Source organism: Oryx dammah, unplaced genomic scaffold, assembly GCF_014754425.2.
Source record: "Oryx dammah isolate SB20612 unplaced genomic scaffold, SCBI_Odam_1.1 HiC_scaffold_5, whole genome shotgun sequence".
Lineage (NCBI taxonomy): Eukaryota > Metazoa > Chordata > Mammalia > Artiodactyla > Bovidae > Oryx > Oryx dammah.
The window spans coordinates 94,754,249-94,767,267 of record NW_024070189.1 but is presented as its reverse complement, the minus strand read 5'-3'; the positions used below and the strand labels follow the sequence as shown (position 1 = coordinate 94,767,267).

Sequence of the window (13,019 nt, the reverse complement as noted above, 5' to 3'; positions counted from 1 at the left end):
TGCACCTCCTGGAGTCCAGAGTCCTTAGCAGCTCTCCCTGAATACTGAGTGGAGGCTGGGAACCAGCCAAACCCACCTCTCCATGCCTGCTCCATTATCGTTACCTCTCATCCTGCCCTCCCCTGCTTGTCTACCATCCCACTGCCCCAGTCCTGTCCTTCATCCTGCCATGTCCCAGAATGGCAGGCTCCTGAATGGTGGACAGGCACCATGGGCCAGATACCCACAGCCTGCTCCAAGCATGGTGGCTCTCCCCTGGCTTCATCTTCTCCAGACATTCCAGCTCCCATTCTGGTCTGGCTCTGTCTCCCAAATACCCGTGCCCAGGTCTAGATAACAAAACATGTACTGAGTGCCTCCTGGGTGTCAGGCTCTGTTCTAGGAGCTACGAAGACAGTTGTGAGCAAGACAGCTCCTCCCTGCCTGCTGAAGCCCACAGCCTCTCAGGAGAGACAAACAATAACTGAATAGTCACCCAGAATCAATGCAAAATGACCACTGTGATTAAATGTGATGAAGGAGAGGTCCACAGAGCTGCGGGATGGCAAACTAGAGAATTATCAGTTGTGAGAGCTGAGAAAGGCTCCTGGGCGGGAGTGGGGGGCATGGTTGGTGAAGGGATGCATCAGGTGAGATTGCAAAGATGAAGGGATCTTTCAGGGCAAAGAGGGAGGACGGAGAATTCTAGGCTGAGAGAACAGCATGTGCCAAGGTCCAGTGGCAGGAGAGAGACCAACACTTCAGAGCAATCAATTGGAGGCTGGAGTGGGAGGAAGTGAACTGGAAGGATGAGACCAGGAGTTTTGTAAAACAAGGAGGGTAAACCAGGAGGCGATGTATCAGATTTCTTTCTGTTTGCTAAAGCTGTATGCTGTTTGGGAGCAGAAGAGTGACAGGGAGTCACAGGAGGAGGTTACTGCCTTTGTCCAGGCAAGAGGTGTCAGCAGTGGGAGTGTGGGGGAGGGGCAAGAGGACAGCAGGAAGAGACTCGCGCTGTGAAATCCCCAGGTTCCGGGGTCGTCGAGATGCCACAATGACCATCATGGAGGTCTCCCTGCTCACTGGCTTCTACCCCAACCAGGATGACCTCAAACAGGTAAACAGCAGGGTGGGGATGTCCTGGAAACCTCCCACACACCCCCGAGTGGGTGCAGAGCGCCGTCTGTGGGTCAAGGCCCCCAGGTTAATGCCCCCACGGTCTGTGCCCCAAGGTCAGTGGCCATGGTCAACTTTAGCTAACCTCTGCCCTGATTGTGCCTCAGTTTCCCCAACACTGGAGCTGATTGGACAAAGGTTGGGAGCTCTAAGAGTGGAGCTCTCGGGGCTGGGTGCCTCTGTGGATCTCTGCCAACTGGCAGGTTTCATCTTCTGCCCCAGCTCACGAACGAGGTGGAGAGGTACGCCTTCCAGTACGAGACCAAGATGAACTCCAGCGACAGCACCATTGTCCTCTACCTGGAGAAGGTAAGGCAAGCCAGGTGTCCTCTGCCAGGGCTGTGCGGGCCGCAGGGTCAGCCAACAAACAACGGTCAGCACCCTGGTCAGTGATGCTGGGGAGATGCCCTGAGGTCGACTCTTCGGTATCCAAGACCACGTGGTCAGTGGTCATGACCAGGGCCCCGTAGTCGGTATCCCCACGCTCAGTGGCCCTGCGCGCCTCAGACAGTACGCCCCTCCTGCAGCTCTCCCACAAAGAAGACACGGTGCTCGGCTTCCGGGTCCACAGGATGCTGAAGGCCGAGTTCCTGCAGGCTGCCCAGGTCACAGTCTACGACTACTACGAGCCCTGTGAGCAAGGCCTGGGAATGGAGGGGATCCTCAGAGCGCACAAGGCCTGAGAAGGGTGGAGTCAGAAAACAAAACGGAGGGGTGAGGCGCGCGGAGCCAAAAAAACGAAATGGGGCGTGGCAGAGAGGGTCTTCTTTGGCTCCGTGGGAGGGGTGGCCAGAGGGAAGGGACTTAAGGGGCGTGCTGCTGAGGGGCGTGTCCTTCCCTGGTGGTTAAAGTGGCGGGGTGGGGGGAGGTGGGGCGGTAGGTTGCCTGGAAGGGGGTGTGGCCGAGCTGAGAAGGGACTGGGCGTGGCCTGCTGGGTCAGGGTGGGCGAAAAGCAGGCAGGGTCTTCAAAGAGGAGGGACTTGTTAAGGAGGTGGCTGCGCACCCAGGTGGCCGCTAGTGGTAAAGAACCCTCCTGCCACTTCAGGAGACGTTAAGAGACGCGGGTTCGATCCCTGGGTCGGGAAGATTCCCAACCCACTCCAGTATTCTCACCTGGAGAATCCCATGGACAGAGGAGACTTGTGGGCTACAGCCCAAGGGGTCGCAAAAAGTCGGACACGGCTGAAGCGTGAAGAATGTTAAAATGATGGGCAGGGCCGGTGGGGCGGGGCCTTCTGGGGGCGGGGCCAGACCAGCACCCAGCCCTCCAGGAGCAGAGGCCCAAGCCAACCCGACTTACTCGGCCCCTCTTGAAGCCCGAAGGTGCACTTCCTTCTACAACCTGCCCACAGAGCACGCTTCCCTGCGGAAGATCTGCGACAGAGACGTGTGCAGATGCGCGGAGGGTGAGGCCATGGAGACGGAGAACTGGGGTTGCCAGGCTAGGGATTCAAGAGCTTTTTATCACCTCCTGGGGTGCCTTCTGGGTTGAGTTTAGACCGCGAGAGGGAGAGAGAGAAAGACAAAAAGAGACAGAGGAGAGAGCACACTACAGACCAGAAAGGCCAGACTCGTCCCGCCCCCGGGGTTGAGCCTGGGGCCGGATGGGAGTCAGAGTGGACAAGGCCCCACTCCCAGCGCAGCCAGAGCACCCTCCCCCTCCCCCAACCTTCCAGAGCAGTGCCCATCCCCAAAGAAGGACAGTAACCACCTGAGTCAGGAGGAGCTCCAGACAGCAGCCTGTGAGGCTGGAGTGGACTTTGGTGAGTGTGGAGCTTGGCAGGGGGGGTCGGGGGAGCAGACACCTCCAGACTGGACACCAACACGACGCACCCCTGGCCCCCTTCCCCAGTGTACAAGACCAGTCTGGAGTCTGTGGAGACCTCCACCTCCAACCCGTACATCTACTATAACATGAAGCTCGAAGCCATCATCAAGAGTGGTATGTCCAAGGCGGCAGAGGAGATGGTGTGGGGGCCTACACCGGGGGTCCCAAAGTGGGCCAGGCCAGGCCCATGCAAGTGAACACACGCTGGCTCTCATCTCCTCCAGGCACGGACTCTGCCAGACCCCTCACCGTAAAGAAGTTCGTCACTCACACCACCTGCCAAGACTCCCTGGGGCTGCAGGAACATGAGACATACCTCATAATGGGCCAGATTTCAGACCTGTGGAGAGTCAAATCTGAGTGTGTGGCTGGGGGGCTCCTGCTACCCTGGGGACTCAGGCCTGGGCCCCTTTCCCTACCCCAGGCCAGTCCTTGGTGTCAGAATTTCTACTGCACCTGTCAACAAGAGTCTTGGGTTTCAGGGCTACCCTGGATGAAGGTGTAGGCTGTATACTGCACAACTCCTGGCAACACTGTTCATTAGGGGATGGTGGTTTTCCAACAGAGGGCAGGAAGGAGTCAGAGAAAAGGGAAACTTTTCTAATCCCCAGTAGTATGGGCTGGGGTGGGTCGGGGGACAGCGAGACAGCCCTGTGGAGGACATTATAGGTTGTGGTTCTGGGACTCCATCAAGCAGGTCAGAGGGGCAAATCAGAAAGGTCTCCACACTTCCAAAGCAGCAGGCTCTCCTTACTGTCCTTGCCTCCTCTCACCCACAGATACATCCATGTCCTGGGCAAGGAGACGTTTCTCATGCACTGGCCAGCGAATGGGACAGTGGGCAAGAAGGAATTGCTGGACCAACTGGCAGGGTTTTCAGACTATATGCACACCCATGGCTGCGAGTCCTGAGACCCTAAGGGTTTCTGCTGCTCACAGGAGGGTGTCTCCAAGCGCGACTGAACCCCTGGGCTTAACCTCAAATAAAAAGCTTAGAATATTGTACCCAAACTCCAGACATGTGTTCCTGACCCGGAGAATTAAGCAGGGACCCTGCAGAACCCGCTCTGACATTAACCTGCCTCCTCTTTCTCACTCCTGTTCCATTCCAGTCACACTGGCCTTCTTTGTGACTTTCCAACATCCAAGTTGATTCCCACCACAGGGCCTTTGCACAGGGCCCTGTCCCCTTTGTCAGGTACACCCTTCCTCCAGATTTCTTTATGGGTTGAACACTTACCTTATTTGCAATCTGGGGGAGGAAGTTGTTTGCTTTGGTTGTTTCATTTAATTAGTTAATTTATGGCTGTGCTGGGTCTTTGTTGCTTCATGCAAGCTTTCTCTAGTTGCAGACAGCAGGCGCTACTCATTGCTGAGGCTTGTGTTGTTGCAGAGCACAGGCTCGTGGTCTTCAATAGTTGTGGTGCATGGGCTTAGCTGCTTCACGGCATTTAGCTGATCCACGGGATCTTCCTGAACCAGGGATTGAACCTGTGTCCCCTGCATTGACAGGCATATTCTTAACCACTGGACCACCAGGAAAATCTCTAGACTCTGTTTTAATGTCACTTCCTCAAAGATATGTGCTTTAATAACATATCTAAAATAGTCCCCCTCCCTTGAGACTTACTTCCCTGGTGGTCCAGTGGTTAAGAATCTGCCTCCCAATTCAGGAGATGTAAGTTCAATCCCTGGTCAGGGAACTAAGAACCCACATGAGAGAGAGTGAGAGTGTTAGTCGCTAAGCCATGTCTGACTCTTTGTGACCCCATGGACTGTAGCCTGTCAGGCTCCGTTGTCTGTGAAATTCTCCAGGCAAGGATACCAGAGTGGGTTGCCATTTCCTCCTCCAGGGGATCTTCCTGACCCTGGGATTGAACTTAGGTCTCCTGCATTGCAGGCATATTTCTTACCATCTTGGCTGCCAGTGATCCCACATGCTGCAGAGCAACTAAGCCTACAAGCCACAAGAGACCCCTTGTGCCATAACTAAGACCCGATGCAGCCAAAAATAAATAAACAAATATATTTTAATAAACAAGGAAAATAGGCCTCCTCCCATCACTCTCAATAACACTTAAAATACATAGTATGTGACATTTATTGATTTGATTGTTAGCTAATCAGGTATTTCTCCTGCCCCACAATATCAGCTCCTTGACACCACATGTCTGTCTGGTTCATTGTGGAATTCCCAGCTCCAGTAGCAGGGGCTGGTATACAGAAGGTGCTCCGGAAATGACTGTTGAATGAATGAATGAATTTAGCATACACTCTGCACTTAGTCTTGATGGAAGCTTTGACCAGGAATCCTAGGAAACTGGAGAATTGAGAAAGGGGGCAGGGTAGGATGACTGAGTTTCATCCGTGTGGCCTGGAATGGGAGTAGGGGACTGGCAAGCCTAGGCAGTAGCCCATGGGGGTCAAGGGACACCTCCCCCGACCCCAGCAAGGAGTTCTGGAGGGATTGCAAGTCATCCAGGATGGCTTGAACTCAGAGTGGCAAGGAGGGGCTGCAAGTGAGGGAGAAAAAGAAAGATGGAGTTTTGAACACCAGGCTAAAGGGCTTGGTCATTATGAAGGGCAGTGGGGAGCCACGGAAGGTGTTTGAGCAGGAAGAGGAACTGACCAGCTCTGAGGTGAGGTGGAATGGCCCAGCTGACTGACGGGCAGAAACTGAGTTGATGGCAAGCAAGCGGAAGAGGAGGCTGGGGTTGTGGGCCCACTGGATGGCATGGCAGCAGCTACCTGAATGCTGTCTAGCTGCCTCCCCCTCTCCATGGCTGTGTGTGACCTTAACAGTTATTCACCTCTTCGTGCCTTGGTTTCCTCATCTCTAACCTTATTCCCATCAGAGAGTTACTGTGAGTGTCCAGCATTCTAAGTATTCAATAAACCTTCATCGGCCTTATTATCAGTAAGCCAGATAAGAGGCCTTGGGGAGGGAGTAAAATGGTTGGAATTCATACAGTCAACGAAAATCAGATCACAGCAACCCCTTCCCAACCCCACCTACCCAGGTGAGACTTCCTGGCAGTCCAGTGGCTAAGACTTCACGCTCCCAATTCGGAGGACCCAGGTTTGATCCCTGGTGAGGGAATTACATACTGAATGCTGCAACTAAAAACTGGCACAGCCAAATAAGTGATTTTTCTTTTAATTTAATGGGACTTATCCTGGGACCAGAGCAATGAGGAGTTACCACCCCTTCTTGTATTCTTCTTCTTCCTCTTGTTATTTTTAATCATACATGAAGACCTTCTAGCAAAAAAGATTCCCCAAAAGGCAGACATAAAGGGAAAAAATGTGAGGGCCCCTGTTCCCTCCCCAGAGGAACCAGAAATGTCCACGATTTGCTTGCACACCCTGACTTCTATTTCCTGCTGTTTGTGGACACTCTGATGACCACAGGCAAAACTATAACTTAAGGTTTTATTTTCCTATGTATATAAAGACCTCCTCTTTCTAAATCAAACATTTCTTAATGTTTAACTGTTTTTTCTTGTTAAGAACAAACACAATTCTTGCAATCAGGAAAAAAAAAAGGCAGAGTCTTTGTCAAGGGGGCTTTCCACAGATTTGAAATTTCAAACTGCGACATAGAAAGAGATGAAGTTATCTGGCCACCTGAGCTCCCAGAGCTGAGTTACCTCACGCACTTTCCTGAAACTTTTCCTGTGAGCTTTCCGGAATGTGGGATCAGTGATTAACTGTGAATGCTTCTGCTGCCAGGAGCAGACACAAGGCTACCAGGCCCAGGGCTGGAGCACAGAACCGTTTTCCCACAGTTGACACCTTTAGGAAAAGCGATAGAAACAAAGGTGCTTGCATAGTCAGTTGCTCAGTTCTTTCCAACTCTTTGCGACCCCACGGACTGTAGCCTGCCAGGCTCCTCTGTCCATGGGATTCTCCAGGCAAGAATACTGGAGTGGGTTGCCATTTCCTCCTCCAGGGGATCTTCCTGACCCAGGGATCGAACCTGTGCCTCCTGCATTTTCAGGTACATTCTTTACCGCTGAACCACCTGGGAAGCCCATAAACCAAGGTAGTATGATCATAAAAATAGCTACATGGTCCTTGAAGGATTACTATGCTTTGTATCCTCTAAATCAACACAATCCCATAAGAATATAATGAAAGTCACATGTAATTTTTTATAAAAATTAAAAAAAATTTTGGCTGCACTGGGTCTTCATTGCTGTTCACAGGCTTTCTCTAGTTGTGGCAAGAGGGGGGCTACTCTTTGTTGCGTTGAACAGGCTTCTCATTGAGGTGGCTTCTCTTATCGCAGAGTACGGGCTCTAGGCTGCGGGCTTCAGTAGTTGTGGCACACAGGCTTAGTTGCCCTCCGCATGTGGGCTCTTCCTTGAGCAGGAGTCGAATCTGTGTCCCCTGCATTGGCAGGCAGATTCTTAACCACTGGACCACCAGAGGAGCCCCATACATATAATTTTAAATATTCTAGTCATCTCATTAAAAAGACAAAAACTAGTGAAATTAATCATAACAATTTTATTTAGCCCAATATATCTAAAATATTATCATTTCAAAATGTAATCAGTACAAAAAGTTTAAAATGTGTTATTTCACATATATCTTCAAAATCCAACGTGCAATTTGACACTGATAACACGTCTGAATAAGGAGCTACCATATTTCAAGGGCTCAAATGCTACATGTGACCAGTGGCTATCCTATCAGACAGCCCAGTTCTTAATGGTTTATCTATATTAACTCACAGAATCTTTCCAAGAACTCTATTCCCATTTCATAGATGTGGAAATTTAGGCTCCAAAATTTAACAGAAGAAACTGCTCAGAGAGCTAGCAAAGGACTCAAACCCACTGTCTGGTTCCAAGGTGTACCCCCTTGGCTTCTATCAGTTCAGTCGCTCAGTCGTGTCCGACTCTCTGCGACCCCATGAACTGCAGCACGCCAGGCCTCCCTGTCCATCACCATCTCCTGGAGTTCACTCAGACTCACGTCCATTGAGTCGGTGATGCCATCCAGCCATCTCATCCTCTGTCGTCCCCTTCTCCTCCTGCCCCCAATCCCTCCCAGCATCAGAGTCTTTTCCAATGAGTCAACTCTTCACGTGAGGTGGTCAAAGTACTGGAGTTTCAGCTTCAGCATCATTCCCTCCAAAGAAATCCCAGGGCTGATCTTCAGAATGGACTGGTTGGATCTCCTTGCAGTCCAAGGGACTCTCAGGAGTCTTCTCCAGCACCACAGTTCAAAAGCATCAATTCTTCAGCACTCAGCCTTCTTCACAGTCCAATTCTCACATCCATACATGACCACAGGAAAAACCATAGCCTTGACTAGACGGACTTAGTCGGCAAAGCAATGTTTCTGCTTTTGAATATGCTATCTAGGTTGGTCATAACTTTTCTTCCAAGGAGTAAGCGTCTTTTAATTTCATGGGTGCAGTCACCATCTGCAGTGATTTTGGAGCCCAAAAAAATAAACAGTGTTCTGACACTGTTTCCCCTGTTTCCCCATCTATTTCCCATGAAGTGACAAGACCGGATGCCATGATCTTCATTTTCTGAATGTTGAGCTTTAAGCCAACTTTTTCACTCTCCTCTTTCACTCTCATCAAGAGGCTTTTTAGTTCCTCTTCACTTTCTGCCATAAGGGTGGTGTCATCTGCATATCTGAGGTGATATTGATATTGATATTTCTCCCAGCAATCTTGATTCCAGCTTGTGTTTCTTCCAGTCCAGCATTTCTCATGATGTACTCTGCACGTAAATTAAATAAGCAGGGTGACAATATACAGCCTTGACGTACTCCTTTTCCTATCTGGAACCAGTCTGTTGTTCCATGTCCAGCTCTAATTGTTGCTTCCTGACCTGCATACAGATTTCTCAAGAGGCAGGTCAGGTGATCTGATATTCCCATCTCTTTCAGAATTTTCCACAGTTTATTGTGATCCACACAGTCAAAGGCTTTGGCATAGTCAATAAAGCAGAAATAGATGTTTTTCTGGAACTCTCTTGCTTTTTCCATGATCCAGCAGATGTTGGCAATTTGATCTCTGGTTCCTCTGCCTTTTCTAAAACCAGCTTGAACATCAGGAAGTTCACGGTTCACGTATTGCTGAAGCCTGGCTTGGAGAATTTTGAGCATTACTTTACTAGCATGTGAGATGAGTGCCATTGTGTGGTAGTTTGAGCATTCTTTGGCATTGCCTTTCTTTGGGATTGGAATGAAAACTGACCTTTTCCAGTCCTGTGGCCACTGCTGAGTTTTCCAAATTTGCTGGCATATTGAGTGCAGCACTTTCACAGCATCATCTTTCAGGGTTTGAAATAGTAGTGATGCTTTCTAAGGCCCACTTGACTTCGCATTCCAGGATGTCTGGCTCTAGGTGAGTGATCACACCATCGTGATTATCTGGGTCATGAAGATCTTTTTTGTACAGTTCTTCTGTGTATTCTTGCCACTTCTTAATATCTTCTGCTTCTGTTAGGTCCATACCATTTCTGTCCTTTTTTGAGCTCATCTTTGCATGAAATGTTCCCTTGGTATCTCTAATTTTCTTGAAGATATCTCTGGTCTTTCCCATTCTTTGGCTTCTATACTCATCCTTAATTCCATCTGGAAGGAGCGATGCACTCAGCTGTCCTGGGTTCAAGTCCTGACTGTGCCACTTACAAGCCAGATCACTGCATGATTTGCTTAATTCCTCTGAAATTTCATATTCTTCATCTGAAAAAGGGGCAGTAGTACCTAAGCCAGAAGGTTGAGGGATCACTTGCTAGTCTAGAGACTGGAGGACACTCCACAGAGAGCCTGGCACCCGCTGACCCCTGGGTACACTCGGGCTCTTTCTACCACTGCGATTTCTCCATTCACTGAACTCATTTGGGCCGCCCAACTTTGCACATAACACATTCTTGAAAATGTATTTGAAGCTGATTTTGCACAACTCGAACAATAGATTGCTGTGCTGTCAAGAGCACTCCATTTACAAAGGACTACACAAATTATGAAATTCCAAATAACTTCTCACCTCTTAGGTGTCATTGTCAAAGACAGATTCCCAGGGTCTCGTACATGTTATTTTAAAAAGTAATTGGATTTGTCTTATTGTGTGTTTTCTTGATTCTCATTACAAAAGTGATGGATGCTTATTGCAAATAAAAAAAATTTGATACTTTGAGAAATATGTCATATTGAGAGTAAAGGTAGTGTGGGAATCCACATGCAGAAATGCACACAGATGGGGTGTATATGCCAAGGGAGTGTCAGCGAGGCCCCACCTGTCAAAGCATCAGAATACAGAAGTTGAAAGGGACAATTAAAATAACACACACTATACTGAAATTTCACACATACACACACACACATAATGAACTATGTGGATGAAATTTTTTTCTGAGCCATAAATAATAAAAAGCAAATACTGATCAATCATGCTAGAGAAAAAATAAATTATCTTTGTAGTCAATCTGAAGAAAATATTACAAATCATTGTCACATGAAGAGTCAGTTAAAGAGTTTGTTGTTGTTTAGCCACTAAGTCATGACTGATTCTTTGTGACCCCATGGACTATAGCCTGCCAGGCTCCTCTGTCCATGAGATTTCCCAGGTAAGAATACTGGAGTGGGTAGCCATTTCCTTCTCCAGGGGATCTTCCTGGCCCAGGGATCAAACCTGAGTTCCCTGAATTGCAGGCAGATTCTTTACCACTACACCACCTGGGAAGCCCTGGTTAAAGAGGATATAGCCATAAAATGTAGGGGGACGTTTAGAGAGGCATGCTTGACAGTTAATTAATAAAAACACTTTGTTATTAAAAAAATAGCACACCACGCTTTACTACGTGTTGCAGAGTTGCTGTCTCCAATGATTCTACTGAGGGACACTCTTTCCAACCAACAATATGGAGATTTCCCATACCCCAACATCCCCAGTTCTAGGCATTCCCAAATTTCTTCATTTGGTTAAACTGAGAGAGAGACTTAACCAGAAGTTAAGACTCTGTGTTTCCATTGCAGGGGGCACAGGTTCAACCCCTGGTCAGAGAACTAAGATGCTGCATGCTGCTCATCCTGGTCTAATTAATTAAGCTGAGGGAGAAACTGACTAGGTTTTGAAAAGCACACACATCCTCCAATCATGTCCATTTCCTCCACAACTAAATATACTTTCACCCAGCATCTGCCCCTGAAGGTCCAATTGAAGGTCAAGATTTGGGTGTGAGCTTGCCCTCCATTCACTCTCCACCCTGCTCACTAAACCCCAGCCAGGGTGGCCTATAGATTCCTGCAATATACCCAGCCCCCTCCCACCTCAGGACCTTTGCACATGCTGCTTTCTCTGCCTGCACCTCGTCACCTTGTTGTTGTTATTCAGTTGCTCAGTCGTGTCTGACTCCTTGTGACCCCATGGGTTGCAGCACCCCAGGCCTCCCTGTCCTTCACCATCTCCCACAGTTTGCTCAAACTAATGTCCATTGAGTTGGTGATGCCATCCAACCATCTCATCCCCTGTTGCCCCCTTCTCCTCCTGCCTTCAATCTTTCCCAGCATCAGGGTCTTTTCCAGTGAATTGGCTTTTCACATCAGGTGGCCAAAGTATTGAAGCTCCAGCTTCAGCATCAGTCCTTCCAGTGAGTATTCAGGGTTGATTTCATTTAGGATTGGCTGGCTTGATCTCCTTTCTGCCCAAGGGACTCTCAAGAGTCTTCTCCAGCACCACAGTTCGAAAGCATCAATTCTTCAGCACTCAGCTTTCTTTATTGTCCAACTCTCACATCCATACATGACCACTGGAAAAAGCATAGCTTTGACTGGACAGACCTTTGTCAGCAAAGTGATATCTCTGCTTTTTAATATACTGTCTAGCTTTCTCATAGCTTTTCTTCCAAAGAGCGAATTTTAATTTCATGGCTGCAGTCACCATCTTCAGTGATTTTGGAGCCCAAGAAGTAAGGTTTGCCACTGTTTCCATGTTTTCCCTAGGTAGTTCCTATTCCCTATTTATCCTTTGGAGAGACCCCTCCACCCCTAGGAGGTTCTTGTTTTCCCTTTTGTAATAATATTACCCCCTTTAAATGATAGTGTTTCAGAAAAGTGTCAAGACTTCAGTTCAGTGGGGCTTCCCTGGCCTCCAGCAGTTAGAACTCACAGCTTTCACTGTCATGGCCCCAGATTCCATCCCTGTAAAGGAACTAAGATCCTGCAAGCCACAAAATACGGCAAAAAAATAAAAACTTCAGTTTGAGAGACACCTCATCCATGAAGCCCTCCCTGACCACCCTACCCACGTCTGGTTCCCATGTGTTATCCTTTCTTACAGATCTCTCAATTTCTCTTTTTGGTACATACCATAAATATAAGTAAATAATTACTTCTGCTATCATCTGCTTCTTGTTTCTCTTTCAGATTAAGACCATGACTCCAGAAGGATAGAAATGGGGCCCAGCACCATACCTGCCAGATAGGAGGTGTTTGATCCATGTCTGTCCAATTAATGAATGGATAGGTCAAATGGGTTCCATCTTTGACTCAATTACTACAATGTCAGAGGTTACACTTCTTATCACTGTTATCACCACATCTATTCCCACCCCCACTTTCACACCTTTCCATAAAGGCAAAGAATAAAATGCCTTCGTGTTCACACCATGGGACAACAAAGCTATCTATATCTGTCCAGACAGACCAAGATGGTTACAGAGCTCAAAACTAAACTTTGAGGTAGGCAGCGCCTCCATGTGATCGCTGGGAATCTGTTTTTCTGTTCATCGTGTTTAGTCGCTAAGTCGTGTCAGAGACTTTTGCGACCCTATGGACAGTGGCCCGCCAGGCTCCTCTGTCCATGGGATTTCCCAGGCACGAATACTGGAGTGGGGTGCCATTCCCTTCTCCAGGGCATCTTCCCAGCTCAGGGACCAAACTGCATCTTCTTCCCTGGCAGGCGGAAATTGCCAAGCCACCAGGGAAGCCCTCTGTTCACCTATAAATGCCAAAATTCAATACTCACAGGCTGTATCTGTGTCCCTCCAGATTGACTCTCACCCTC

The 13,019-nt window shown here is 48.6% G+C and overlaps 1 protein-coding gene across 4 annotated transcripts in view; it reads left to right on the top strand.

The window, feature by feature from the left end:
• LOC120863991 (complement C3-like) overlaps nucleotides 1-3,994 on the top strand; it is a 29,823-nt gene extending 25,829 nt beyond the window's left edge. Inside the window, exons 34-41 of one of the 4 annotated variants that reach the window (XR_005721116.1) lie at nucleotides 1,009-1,096; nucleotides 1,378-1,464; nucleotides 1,683-1,760; nucleotides 2,472-2,561; nucleotides 2,832-2,918; nucleotides 3,008-3,097; nucleotides 3,208-3,343; nucleotides 3,763-3,994. Coding sequence is in view for 3 of the 4 variants with exons in the window: in XM_040240755.1 (XP_040096689.1) it covers nucleotides 1,009-1,096; nucleotides 1,378-1,464; nucleotides 1,683-1,788; nucleotides 2,472-2,561; nucleotides 2,832-2,918; nucleotides 3,008-3,097; nucleotides 3,208-3,343; nucleotides 3,763-3,895 (817 nt within the window). In the remaining variant the exon portion in view is untranslated. Of the gene's footprint in view, nucleotides 1-1,008; nucleotides 1,097-1,377; nucleotides 1,465-1,682; nucleotides 1,870-2,471; nucleotides 2,919-3,007; nucleotides 3,098-3,207; nucleotides 3,344-3,762 lie in introns of those variants that run through there. The other 3 variants (XM_040240755.1, XM_040240756.1, XM_040240757.1) reach the window with 3 other exon arrangements.
• Nucleotides 3,995-13,019: the final 9,025 nt, after the last annotated feature.